General features: G+C 35.0%; 2 protein-coding genes across 18 annotated transcripts in view; one reads left to right on the top strand and one right to left on the bottom strand.

Moving 5' to 3' along the window:
• Positions 1-431: 431 nt before the first annotated feature.
• The window catches only part of LOC124429197 (acid sphingomyelinase-like phosphodiesterase 3b), a 36662-nt gene continuing 23943 nt past the window's right edge, over positions 432-13150 (bottom strand). For all 13 annotated transcript variants that reach the window (XM_046974147.1, XM_046974139.1, XM_046974138.1 and 10 more), the window contains 7 exons: positions 12052-12223; positions 10379-10581; positions 10020-10216; positions 4994-5174; positions 4316-4428; positions 4053-4228; positions 432-1926 (listed from right to left, as the gene is read on the bottom strand). In XM_046974147.1, coding sequence (XP_046830103.1) covers positions 1662-1926; positions 4053-4228; positions 4316-4428; positions 4994-5174; positions 10020-10216; positions 10379-10581; positions 12052-12223 — 1307 coding nt within the window. In that variant the 3' untranslated portion in view covers positions 432-1661. The remainder of the gene's footprint in view (positions 1927-4052; positions 4229-4315; positions 4429-4993; positions 5175-10019; positions 10217-10378; positions 10582-12051; positions 12224-13150) is intronic.
• Positions 12604-13150, top strand: part of LOC124429198 (glutathione S-transferase D1-like) — a 49613-nt gene continuing 49066 nt past the window's right edge. For all 5 annotated transcript variants that reach the window (XM_046974152.1, XM_046974155.1, XM_046974151.1 and 2 more), the window contains exon 1: positions 12604-13150. This exon is cut by the window's right edge and continues 680 nt beyond it. The gene's annotated coding sequence lies outside the window, so the exon portion shown is untranslated.

Genomic DNA, 13150 nt, shown 5'->3' with positions numbered 1-13150 from the left:
TTTAACGATTTGTGTACAATGAAATCGAACGTGGTATAATTTAATAATGCGATCCACTGAGCGGAAATTTTCTTTGATTCCGTTTCTTTTTTTCTTTCTTTCTTTTTTTCTTTTTCTTTTTTTTTTTTTTTTTTTTCGTCAAACTTTTGATCAGTGCGAATTTCAGAAACGTTCGTTCCATCGGTCGAAATTTCAATTTATTCGATTATAAACGCTACTTTTGCTACAGTTAATTTCATTATATCGTTGCTTTTTACAAATTTTTCCTTTTTCCTTTTTTTTTTCTTTCTTTTCTTTCCTTTTCCTTTTTCTTTCCTCTTTTTTTCCCCCGCTTTTCCACCCTCCCCCAATACCAATGGCAACGATCGAATGGACGATTATCGATTGGAAGGAGGAATTAAGGAGGATTTTAATGAAAGAAAAACTATTCATACAAATCCATGAATCGTTTATTAAGAAATACTGCATCGTTTCGACAATCGCAAAATGGTGGTACGAATATAATGGCTCTTTAAGCTATGCACTCCGACGTTGTCACTTTCCCGAGTCTTCGACTTCGCTCAAAGCCGCACCCCTTCCCCTCCCCCTTTAAAGGAACAACAACGTTGACTTTGGCAAATAATAGGGCAATGATAAAACGAACGCACCAGATCCAATAGAACCATCCGTCATTCGCGTTTCGAAAAACGTTCCATTCGATCAACGTCCTAACCATCTGAGGAACGTTGGATGATGTAGGTTTATATATAAAACGTAACGCAAAAGAAAGGATAAGGAAAAAGAGGAAGGAAAAGAAAAAGAAAAAGAAGAAGAAGGAGGAGGAGGAGGAGGAGGAGGAGGAAGAACGAAAAAAAAAAATAAAGAAGAAGAGAATAAGGGATTTTTCGAGCAAAAAATTCTAGAAAAGCAGCCGTCACGTCGACGGGAGAAAATTTCTAGTCCGACATCGTGATAGCTTAGATAATGTTGCGGGGAGCGAAAATGGAATTGGAAATCTCGTTTTGCCGATGGCACGAACAGGATTCGATGTTAGAGGAGAATGAGAAAGAGGAATAGAAGGAGAAGAAGGAATAGGTTGGACGAGAAGGGAGAAGGGAGTAGGAAAATTTCAACGATTCCAATCATTCCAGTCGACGATATTCGCATTTATCCTTAAAAACATCGAATACGATGTGACTATCGTAAGGAGTAACCCACATGTAGGATCTACGAAAAAAGAATAAAGATGTCGTTTGAGGGGTGGTTAGGAGGGAAAAAAGGAGTATGAGGATAAGAAAGAGAGAAAGATAGATAGATAGAGAGAGAGAGGGAGAGAGGAGAGAGAGAGAGAGAGAGAGAGAGAGAGAGAAGGATAGAAGAAAGGAAGGAAGGAAGGAAGGAGACAAAGGAGATCGCGCTTGCGACGTTCTTTACGTCGAGATACGTATATAGTCGCCATTATAGTCGGCTATCCTAGAACGAGGATTTACTTATCTCGACGAAGAGAGTGCGGGCGCTTCGACCCTGATTCTCGGGACGACACGATGACTAAAGAAGAAACGTAGCTGTATTTGTATCTCTGCGTGTGTATGGTTTAAGTGTCTTAGTAAATGTTCGTGTAAAGCGGCCGAGGTGACAGCTTCGATCGTAGCCGCTCTTTGAGAGCTTTTCGTTTCCGCATCCTACCGGTTTTGCAATAGATTTACGAAGTGCAAAAGGATGATTAGCATGATATGGACGATAGACAGGCTGCGATACGACGTCTGCGATCTTGCTCTTGATGCCAATGGATATGCATAAGAGGCGCAACATTCCTTGAACAATTGCACGCTGAGTCGGGTGACCGTGCAATAATGATGCAAAGCACAGACCCCATTCAAAGGACCACCGCAACCCCAAATCTTCTCCACTTCCCGTGGCAGTGATACCGTATTAGCTGCGTAATATCTGCGCATAATGAGAAAGTACTTGCAAGGGTGCTTGCAAGATTAATACAATCATGAAACATAGCATGATTCGTTAATATATAACGTCGAGAGATTTTGATCGGCTTATCAATCATAGCAGATTGGACATTTTGATACGTCGTTGGAGCTACGTCATGCTACGTATTTTTGACAGATATTAAAAATTTCATTTCTATTCCTTTCACGAATCATTCTATGTAGTTTGTCAAACAGGTTTATAACTATTTCGAATTATTTTTTACATATTTATTTGTACGATAAAACAATTTTGTTATATATATATATATTTTTCTTTTCCTAAAGAGTATTTCATTCTCTCGACGTTTAGTTTATTTAATACCATCGATTCCGTAGAAATTCATGTTTCCATTCCGTTCGTCGTACGTTCGATTGACAAAAGTACGCTTTCCAATAATATTTGACTTCTTGAAAGCTGCTCTCTCGGGGACTTATTATAGCTCTTGCTCGTCGCAAGTTTGTTTCCAAAGTTCCATAACTTCTTCCTCTCTCTCTCTCTCTCTCTCTCTCTCTCTCTCTCTTTCTCTCTCTCTCTTTCTCTCTCTCTCTCTCTCTCTCTCTCTCTCTATTCTTCTGCTTCTATCCGTCTGGTTTAGAAACCGTGTTTTTTTCTTTTCTTTTTTCTTTTTCTTTTTTTTTTTTTAATTATTTATCGATTCACTTTAACTCACACGAGAGACTTTTGTCATGATTAATTACTCTAATAACACTTTTATAACCATTTGAAATAAAATTGTATCTAATATGATGTAACTATGGTGATCGTTATTTCGAGTCTCATAGAAAGAGTAAATACGATAGTATATCCGGCATTGGTCGAAATGAACATCGATAAAAATGTTTGTCACGTTCGTTTAAAGTACTGTACTGGAATATCAAATGTTCCCTGTACTTTTGACGGATCGTCGAGCCAACCCGAGGCACGAGTTCTGCTTTTTTTTTTCTCTTCTCTCTTTTTTTCTTTCTTTTTTTTTTTTTTTTTTTTCTTTTTTTTTCTGTTTTATTATTCGTTACGTATTTATCTTTTTGTCGGAAGATATTATCTCGTTTAAGAATTCGCTTTAATTTTTCGTCGGTTCCTCATATATGTATGTATAAGTATGTATGCATGTATCTATGTATGCATGCATGCATGTATGTATGTATGTATGTATTTATGTACGTATTTATGTATATACAGATACAAAATGTATATTGATAAAATAAATGAAATGTGTGGTGGTCTCGATCGACCGTATCGGGACGACCATTAGCATCGTAATGGCGCGATTGCCTCGAAAAGGGCAGACAGCTATCTGCTCTACTTGCCTGAAATTATTATCGCGGATAATTGCGTAGAGAAGTATGGGAATTATTAATAGTAGACCGATTCACCGTGATACGAAATATCTCACGCAACCGTCAAATTGTAATATCGTGCTAGCTCGAGACTCGAAACTTCCTGTTCTCTCTCTCTCTCTTTCTCTCTCTTTGTCTCTCTCTCTCTCTCTCTCTTTCTCTCTTTCTGTCTCTCTTTCTCTTTCTCTCTTTCTCTTTCACCCCTATCCTCTTTCTCCCTCTATTCCTCTCACTTTGACTGGCACATTAGATTTTAATGATTTCGAGGGAACTAATTAATGCCAGCTGTTAGTATTATATGTACGACGAAAACGGAAGGTGTTTGAGTACAATTAATATAAACGTTTCTTTTTATTTTTCTTTTTTTTTTTTTTTTTGTTTTTTCTTTTTTTTTTCTTCTTCTTCTTCTTCTTCTTCTTCTACATTATGTGAAAAGTTATTAGGTATAATTGAGAGATATCTATACACGTTGCGGAGCCAGGATTTTCAAATTTGATTAATTTCATTATTGATCGACGTGAGAATCCGAGTGGGATTAGTCGAGAAGAAGAGAGAAGAAGAAGAAGAAAAGAAAAAAAATGAAGAAGAAAAAAATAAAATTCAATCACAGAGATATTTTTATCGAAATCCTCAATTCATCTACTTTCGTCGACGTTTTAAAGATGTTAAAAAAGTTAACCAACTTTCAATTTTATCTGATGGCATTTAAGAAAAAAGAAAAAAAAACGAAAAGGTTCATTAATTACGTACCTTACGAAAGCGTAGTCGCTGGATTGCGTGAATCGATCGGCGAGATCATGCAGGCTGATCGCTGTTATCTCATTCATTTCGTAATATTCTAAGAGCGAATACTCCATCTTCCAATCTGCCGAGCCTTGCTTATTTGCCTCCGCTAGATTAAGATAATACTGGTAATAATCCAATACCTGCGAACAGGAAAGAATATATCCCGATAATCGCCATTGATTCCTTGATTTAAGAAGACTCCGTTCATCCTGAAATTTATTACTTACTTGTCCTGTATCAGTTTCAAATTTGTACAGCCTAAATCCGGGATTGTTCGGTCCTCCTCCTGGTGTACTCGGTGATATACTAGGTGCTATCATTATCCAGGAGACTGGATTTCCTATCGATACGTAATACATTCGTAAAGTAATAATAATAATAATAATAATAATAATAATAATAATAATAATAATAATAATAATAATAATAATAATAATAATAATAATAATAATAATAATAACAAAAAATAATAATAACAATAATAATAAAAAAAAAGAAAGAAAAAAAAACGAAAAGAGAGAGAAAAAAAATTAAAGATATATCACAAACGAAAAGTTATTCCTGAGCTAATCATTTTTTTTTCTTTCTTTTTTTATCAAGATAAAGCAACCAGAATATATATATATATATATATATATATATATATATATATATATATATTCTTTCGAGTATACGAAGAATTTTCATCGTATAAAATGAGTTGTGAAATTAATCACGATAAATTTTCTACGTTGCTAATGAGCCATTCAGAGATTTCGTGGCGTGAGAACGAATTGAAAAGAAAGAGAGCCGTGTCCTCATTTTCTTTCTTTCTTTCTTTCTTTTTTTTATTTTTTCTTTTTTGCTTTCCCCCTTTTTTTTCTTTTTTTTTTTTTTCTTTTTTTTTTATCTGAAAGCGCACATACCAGTGTCACTGTAGATGACACGAAACGTGTCAGAGTGCCAGTGCCCGAAGAACTGTCCGCGTATGATGTCCGCATTTTGACGTACCACCTGAAGGTACTTGGCGTTGTGCCTCTCGTTCAGGGTTGCGGTACCGCTCTCACGATCATCAACTCCTGGTGGTGTGTGACCGACGATGAACACCTGCTCCACACACCAGAAAGTAATGTCACACATTCTTTTTTTTAGAACCTTACCACGTCAACTTTGTCACGTGAGTATACGCGTTAACTAAATACACCCTTGATGCGAGTCACGTACGAGACACGTATGAGTTAGCCTCAAGGGGGAAAAGGGTGGAAAGTTTCTCATTACTAACCATAAATGGTTTGCGTATATTCTCTTTGAAGGTACCAACAAACAAACCTACAAATATTTTCTAAGCTTCTTTGGAGAGAGAAAAATCTTCTCTCTCTCTCTCTCTCTCTCTCTTTTTTCTTTTGGGAGAGATTAAGAAGGACAAGATAGCGTTTAGCAAATAAAATTAAAATAATTAAATATACATACGTAGGTATTTTATTTAATACGTGATACTCTTTTGAAAAGGAAAAAAATAAAAAAAAAAAAAAAAAGAAAAAAAAACAAAAAATGATCTATAATATTATACGATCTATTCGATTTATCCTCGGTTCTTTAAACTTTCAAAAAGATATCAAGGTTAAATAATTCTATTTACGTTCAAGTAAATACATATATATATTTATGTATGTAGGTTGGCAATGTTAGTCTCGTTTGTGTCGTCGTTCCTATCGTATCTATCTATCTCTTTCTCTTTCTCTCTCTCTCTCTCTCTCTCTCTCTCTCTCTCGTGTTTACGTTCGTGTAAAGGTCGTTTTCTGAAACGGAGATTCAACTGTAAACCGTAGAAAATTACGTAGGGGATAAAAGTAAAAGAAATTTAAACTCGACGTTATGGATAATCGTATTCATGAAATGCATCTCTGCGTATAAAGTCACGCATGATCATATACCGCGTATCTATATCGTTTTCTTATAGGGATTCACGTTGGATCCTGCATACAGATCAAGTGGAAGGAAGGAAGAAAGGAAGGAAGGAAGGAAGGAAGGAAGTATACCTCTCTACGTAGATACATGCATACATGGTAGACGGTCGATCGAGCACGTTCGTGAAATTAGCCTTCTCTCTCTCTCTCTCTCTCTCTCTCTCTCTCTCTCTCTTTCAATCTCTCTTTCTCTTTCTCTTTCTCTTTCTCTCCTCTCTTCTTCTGGTTCTACGATGATATCATTCCACAGGCTTGATCCCAAAGCCGTCTACCGTCATCGAGATAGCATTCCCAGTAAAAGAACGATCTCGAGAACTTGGGAATGAGCAAAAATGGGAACGGAATCGGACAGTAGACAAAGGGAGGAAAGAAAAGTTACTAATGTTGATGGGATGGAACGTCGGAAGGGAGACTAACTTCTTTTCTTCGTTCATTTTAGGATCGTTTTACGGCGAACGCCATTTTAGAAGAGAATAAGAATGAGAGAGAGAGAGAGAGAGAGAGAGAGAGAGATGAAAGATTTGATAAGAAGAGGTAGGAGAAATGAGAGAAGATGGAGGAAGTACTTCGAATGGAGGAAGTAATTAGATCGATAATAACTTCCTATTTGCTTAACTTATCGGATATTTCGAGGAGTAAGTATATACATATATATAATGTATATATATATATATATATATATATTTTTCATTAACCATTATTATTCGAACTTGAGTTTATAAAATAGAATCAAAGTTAAAATGTTTCTATTGTCTATATGAGATTGAATAAAAATTATTCGAAAATATTTAAAATAATTTATATCTCATAGATATATTTTATATTTTTATGATAAAGTATTTAATCTCTTCCAGGCATTAATCCATTATATGAAGTTCGGTATACTAATCCGAGTATACCGAAATCCGAGTACCGAACAAACAAGAGGAAACTAGAGACCACGGCGCGTTGTTCTCGATGCTTACATTCGGTCGATGAGCTTTCCTACGATATTCTCAACTTGATATATACACGCGGACTCAACGTTTAGGACAACAGATGTACTAGACAACTATGCTCGTGTATCGCCTTTCATCGAGTTTTGAAGCTATATCTTTATCATACAGATACTACCTACCTACGTTATGTTACGCTTGATTAAAGGATTTTCGATTAATGAAACCAATTCGTAATTATAGGACGATAATAGAATTGATAAGGAAGTATGATAATAAAGTTATAAGTGATTTATTTCATTTTTTAATCAAGATAATATTATTACATATCGTTGACTGTTCTTTATTTATTAAGGAATAATTTAATGTTAGATAATAATCGATGAAAAAGTTTCAATGTGTGTGTGTGTGAGAGAGAGAGAGAGAGAGAGAAAGAGAAAAATAGTGAAATAAATGACGTATTTCTATTTGAAAATAACAATGGGAAAAGTAGGTAAAAGGTGCAAGATTCACATAGTACCATTCACTTGGATAGAAACGAATCCGACGAGACTACAATAGGGACGCTGATTGGTCAGTTTTGCCGCTGACGCGCTTAAACGGCCCGTAATTTGTAATCGTATTATCGGCCTGTCGAGAATCGATCGATTCTCTCGTCGTTGCCATACCGTTTCCTAGCTCTGTCCTCGGTTTTCGAGTTTGGTGGTTCGTCGGATCAAGGAAACCGAAACTGCTTATGGATTATTACAATCTACAGATTATATCCCTATCGATCGTTAAATCGGATGTATTATATGTTTGATGGTTTAAAAAGATTTTCGAAAAAATGTCATTGCAATTTTCCTATCTTTTTTCTCCTTTCTTTTTTTTCTTTTAATATTTTTCTTTTTCTTTTTTTCTGTTTTTTTTTTTTTTTGTTGTTTCATCTTCTTCTTCCTCCTCCTTTTATAATCGTAAAAGAACAAAAAATATCGAAAATGTTATAGAGATAACGATGGAAAAAAATTTTTTTTTACCATTCACCCAAATCTCTCCTTCCTGTAATAACATTAATTATTTCATTGGTTATATATATATATATATATATATATATATATATATATATATATATATTAAAAGTGATTAAAGTTTCGAACATTCTCATTTTATTTTAATATCGATAACGAGTGTCTCATATAACATCATAGATATTCATACGTTTTAATAGACGTGAAATATTTTCTCGAATTTTCCCCAATCATCACATTAATTTCATTGGCCCGCAAACGAAAATCGATCAAAGCTTAACTTAGGAATGAGTTTCGACGTAGAACAAACAAGGGTCGGATGGAACGTCGTAGATATAACCTTCGATATATTTCCTTTTTCCCTCTTTCATAAACTTTTATCCCATACCTTTCTCGACAACCCATATGGAACTTTTATTTTATTAAACTTCGCCGAAAAATAACTCTTAAAGAAATTTCGAAAACTCGTTTAAACGTATCTCTTAGAGTTATCTTGATGTTTAAAGGATTACGTCAGCCTTGAACTTCAGGGACGAATGAAAAATTCTTTCTCCTTTCATTGTAGTATATTTATATGTATAATCCCATGTCTCGAAGATATATCACGAAATGAAATAGCTAACTCCGGAGTCTATTTTACTGAGAGAACATTTATAGATTTTGAAAAATGCCATAAGCCTCTAACAAAGATCTGAGATCTCGTAAGAACGCCGTAAGAAAGAGAGAGATAGAGAGAGAGATAGAGATAGAGATAGAGAGAGAGATAGAGAGAGATAGAGAGATAGAGAGATAGAGAGAGAGAGAGAGAGAATAGAATAGAATAGAATAGAATCCCTTTGGTATCCTATAGAGGTGACAATACCATCGTGGGAAATGTACGATCCATAGCTATTGGAGCGTGCTACGAAATGCCAGGACTGCTTACGCTCGTGTGTACTTATGTGTCAGATATGGTGGCTATGGTGTATCATATATATATATATATAGAATGCTATATATCGATATGGTGGTTAATACCGATCGGGATCAATGGCATAGGCGTGCAACGACGTATGTATGTATATGAGAGTTGGTAGCTCGTCGTCCATAGAATACGAAGTCCTTCCATAATTTATCGATAGCAGGGGTTGCATCGTATACTCGCGTAGGAAAAGCCCAAGTAAGCTCCTCCTCGCGTATGTCATCCTCGTTCAATGCGCCTTAGGGCATAATCGATAACCGATAAGTTTGAGCCGCGATATTTGTCCCTTTGCGTCCCCGTCCTCCATACAGTTCTTCTTCTAACGTCGGTATACAACTAACCGAATCGTTTTCTTTCAAAAGGATTTTTCTTAGGAAAAATTGTTACCAGTTAACTCCTAACATATAATGGTTCCTTCTTCCTCATTTTTAGATTCCACGTCAAACTTAAGAATTTCGTAAGAAAAATTGACTCTGCTGATATTCTCTGATCCATCAATGGTAGTTAGATTGATCGTAAAAATTGTCCGATTATCGATATCGTGATTGAAGTAATCCTTCAAAGTGTAAGAAAGAAAAAGAAACGAAGTAACAACGAGTGAATATAGTAATGGACAAGTGGGATGGGGAGTGAAGGGTGAGGAGTCTTGATCCAAGGAACGATTAGGCGTAAACCATGAAAAGGAAAGTGAGATCTCCATCGTTCTCGATAGTGATCGTCTGGTATAACAGAGCTAAGGATGGACTTTGTATGCTTCGTCGATAAATCATGTCCTGTCAGGTTTTGACGGGCGATCAACGGAATCTCATTTGCGAGCGTGTCGTCTCGGTACATAACCACCTAGGTATTAACGTTACCTAAAGCTTTCAAACGAATTCTACGTCTCCGGTTAATACCATGGCGATCACTTGATCCTTTTAATTATCGAACTTCCTCCCTTAATACACGTAACTGTACGATAGATACTTAGCGACTATGTTGGTCTTGTAATTAGTTTAAGTTAATGGCACGTTCGTTTGGCAGAGAAACCGACAAACTCGATAACACGTTTAAATAATTGATAAACTTATTTAAGACCTTACCGCTTTATCCTCTTTCCGTGCCTTTTTCAAAACGGATTCGAACCATAGCCATTGACCAAATGGATCTTGTGAATTATCGACGGTGATACCGCTGGTTCGATGCGCCATACGATTTTCCGATAGATTCATCCAAAGATTCGTATTGAGGAAGACGATCAGATATTTCGCGGAACTCTGTTCGATCGTGTAATAGCCAGCTATAAATATAGGAATAAATAAGATAAATGTTATTTCTCGTTCTTGGTGGTTCTTTTTTCTTCTTTTTTTTTTTTCTTTTTTTTTCTTTTCTTTTCTTTTTCTTTTCTTTTTCTTCTGTTTCTTTATTATATCATAATAACGACAATTGTTTCAATACTAACCTCTCAAATAAGTATCCATAGCTTCTTGAGGCAGCCATTGTTGCCAGAGTAATGAGAGCTGTTCGAAGCTCACTCCTATGTCTTCGTGTCCCAATGCAGGAAACACAAATTGTGCCTTGAACGTGCGGGACAACAGATCAGTCAAATTCTGCAAATACTGCAGTCGAAGCTCGCCGCTCATGGCTGTGCGCGTCAGCGCGTCACTGCAACAAGTAGTTACGACCTCGTTAGCCTTAGTCGCACTCGCTAGGGATTACTACGAGAAGTGGTGACCATGGTCGATGGACGACGGTTCGATAATAATGAGAGTCTACGAAGAAACGATAAGGAAGAGAGTAACAATTTTCCCTTTGAGGATCGCGCAGCAAACTTTTATGTTCTCCTTCGACATATATATATATATATATATATATATATATATATATATATATATATATAGCTAGTTAAGTCTATTATTCTTTCTCTTTTTATCTTTTTTTTTGTTCCTTTTCTTTTTCTTTTATTTCTTTTTCTTTTTCTTTTTCTTTTTCCTTTTTTTTTTTTCTTCTTTTTTCCTTTAATTCTTCTCTTTTTCTCTTTTCTTCATACTTCTCGCTCCTACTACTAAACTATCTTTTAACTCGGGCAATTTTATTACACGATGGAAAATTTTTCCCACGATGGAAAATTTTTCCCACGATGGAAAATTATAGCAGGACGAAGCAACGATTTCTTTCTTTCGAGGATAAAAAGATTTTATATTGTATTTTAGTATTATATTCGATCATGGTTATGTACATAATTAAAACGAAAAACGTTCCTTTTAATAGGTCGGTATAAATCAAAGTTGCAAACAAACGTTACGCATGAATTGGAATGCGATTAATAATTAATACAATATACGGATTAAACTAATGAGTTGATTACAATAGGGGGATACGAATTTCGCAATTCACCGATTATCAAGTCGGTCAATTTAATTATTATTGTTGGCAAAATATACGTATACACTACGCATACGTATATATATACGCATATATATATATATATATATATTGCATAGAGCTAAATCACGTTGTTTTATCAAAAATGTCGAAACGATTCGAGCTTGAATTTCCCAACTCGGCGCCCTTTTCCGTGTGCGTACATACATATTTCTCTTTACGGTATTACGATGTAAACCTGTACATGTGCACGCCATTCTGTCGACTTTAATCGTGGCAGAGTTTTGCGAGATTATAACGCGAGCAAACGAAGGCGCAAACGCGTACGTTGACCCGAACGAACGAAATAAAATTTATTTTATACGCGAAAAGATTCTCGTTGTTTCGAAAAAAAAAAAAAAAAAAAAAAAAGAAAAATAAAAATAAAAAATAAATAAAAATGGGGAGAAAGAGAAAGAAAGAGAAAGAGAGAGAAAGAGAGAGAGAGAGAGAGAGAGAGAGAGAGGGTGAAATAAAGAGAAAGAGAGAGAGAGAGAGAGAGAGAAAATTAAAAAAAAAAATAAAAAAAGAAGATAAAGAAAAGAACTTCTCTTCAGGGTTTACAATAAACGGTTAATATTCTATAAAAAAAAATTTACAAGGCGAATTAATTATATAAAGAAAGGGCACGTGAAGATATTTATTGTTCTTTATTGCACTTGGTTGCTCTTTTCGAGTGCAACGAAGTTCGAATCGAACCTTTCGACCTACCCCGTCCACAGGACGAATTCGATTCCTTCGTCGTGTTTTGATTCCATTGCCTGTGCTGCTGATTCGATCAATGCCCATGGCGTATCACAGCTATAGTCACCAAACTGTCCAGCCAGCTTTCTGTCGAGTCTGTTCGGAACCCCTTCAATGTTGTTTCTCGTATTCCAGCAGACTAGAACGAGGATCAGATGAGATCGATAGTAGAGTGAAAACTCATTAGAACGGTTTGTTTTTTTTTTCTTTATTTTTTTATTTTTTTTTTTTAATTATTTTTCATATAACTTGGATTTTTGTTTGTTTGTTTGTTTGTTTGTTTGTTTGTTTGTTTGTTTCTTTTTCTTTTTTTTCCTTTTCTTTTTCTCTCGAAACCCCGTACAAATTCAAGAACTCACTTATAATTCATAGAAATAACTTTTATGATGTTCTTGGCGGCACTTGAACGAAAAAAAAAAGAAAGGAAAAAAAAAAGAAGAAAAGCAAAACAAGAAAAAAACAAAACAATTCTCATCCTATTTTTATTTAAATATACCGTTTATTATTATATCCGTCGTGACGTCGAATTATTTTTTCTGTACAGGTTGAAAAATATTTCATAATCGTTTGAAAATTTAATTAAATTATAAACGTAAGAGATGTATAATTATTGAAAGACTATACGTAACATCATTGATAAACTCGTTGAAATCGAAAATAATACGTATGTATTTTTAAAAGGATATCTTTCGATTGTCCAAATAATAACGTATATTATTAAATGTAACTCGAACGAGAAAAGGAAAAAAAAAAAAAAAGGAAAGAAAAAATAAAGAATAGAAAAGAAAAAAAAATAGAAAGATAAGAAGAAAAAAAGAAAGCGACGAAAAAAGAAAAAAGATTGTTGAAAGATAGCAACGTTTTATATATTTCATTTTGACGCGCGAACTCTCTTTATATTCTGTAAATTTCATCGGAATCGTTCATTCGTCGGAATACGGCCGATGCTCTTCCATTTCAACTTTAATCTCGAATCTAACGAAGTATTTTAAAAAGTACGAATATTGCGAGCGTAGAGAAGTGCCAGGGGAGGAGGACCCACCTCTCACGTTCTCGAGGCATGCCA

This window comes from Vespa crabro, chromosome 14, assembly GCF_910589235.1.
Source record: "Vespa crabro chromosome 14, iyVesCrab1.2, whole genome shotgun sequence".
NCBI lineage: Eukaryota > Metazoa > Arthropoda > Insecta > Hymenoptera > Vespidae > Vespa > Vespa crabro.
The sequence above is the reverse complement of the archived record's forward strand: the minus strand, read 5'-3'. Positions and strand labels throughout refer to the sequence as shown.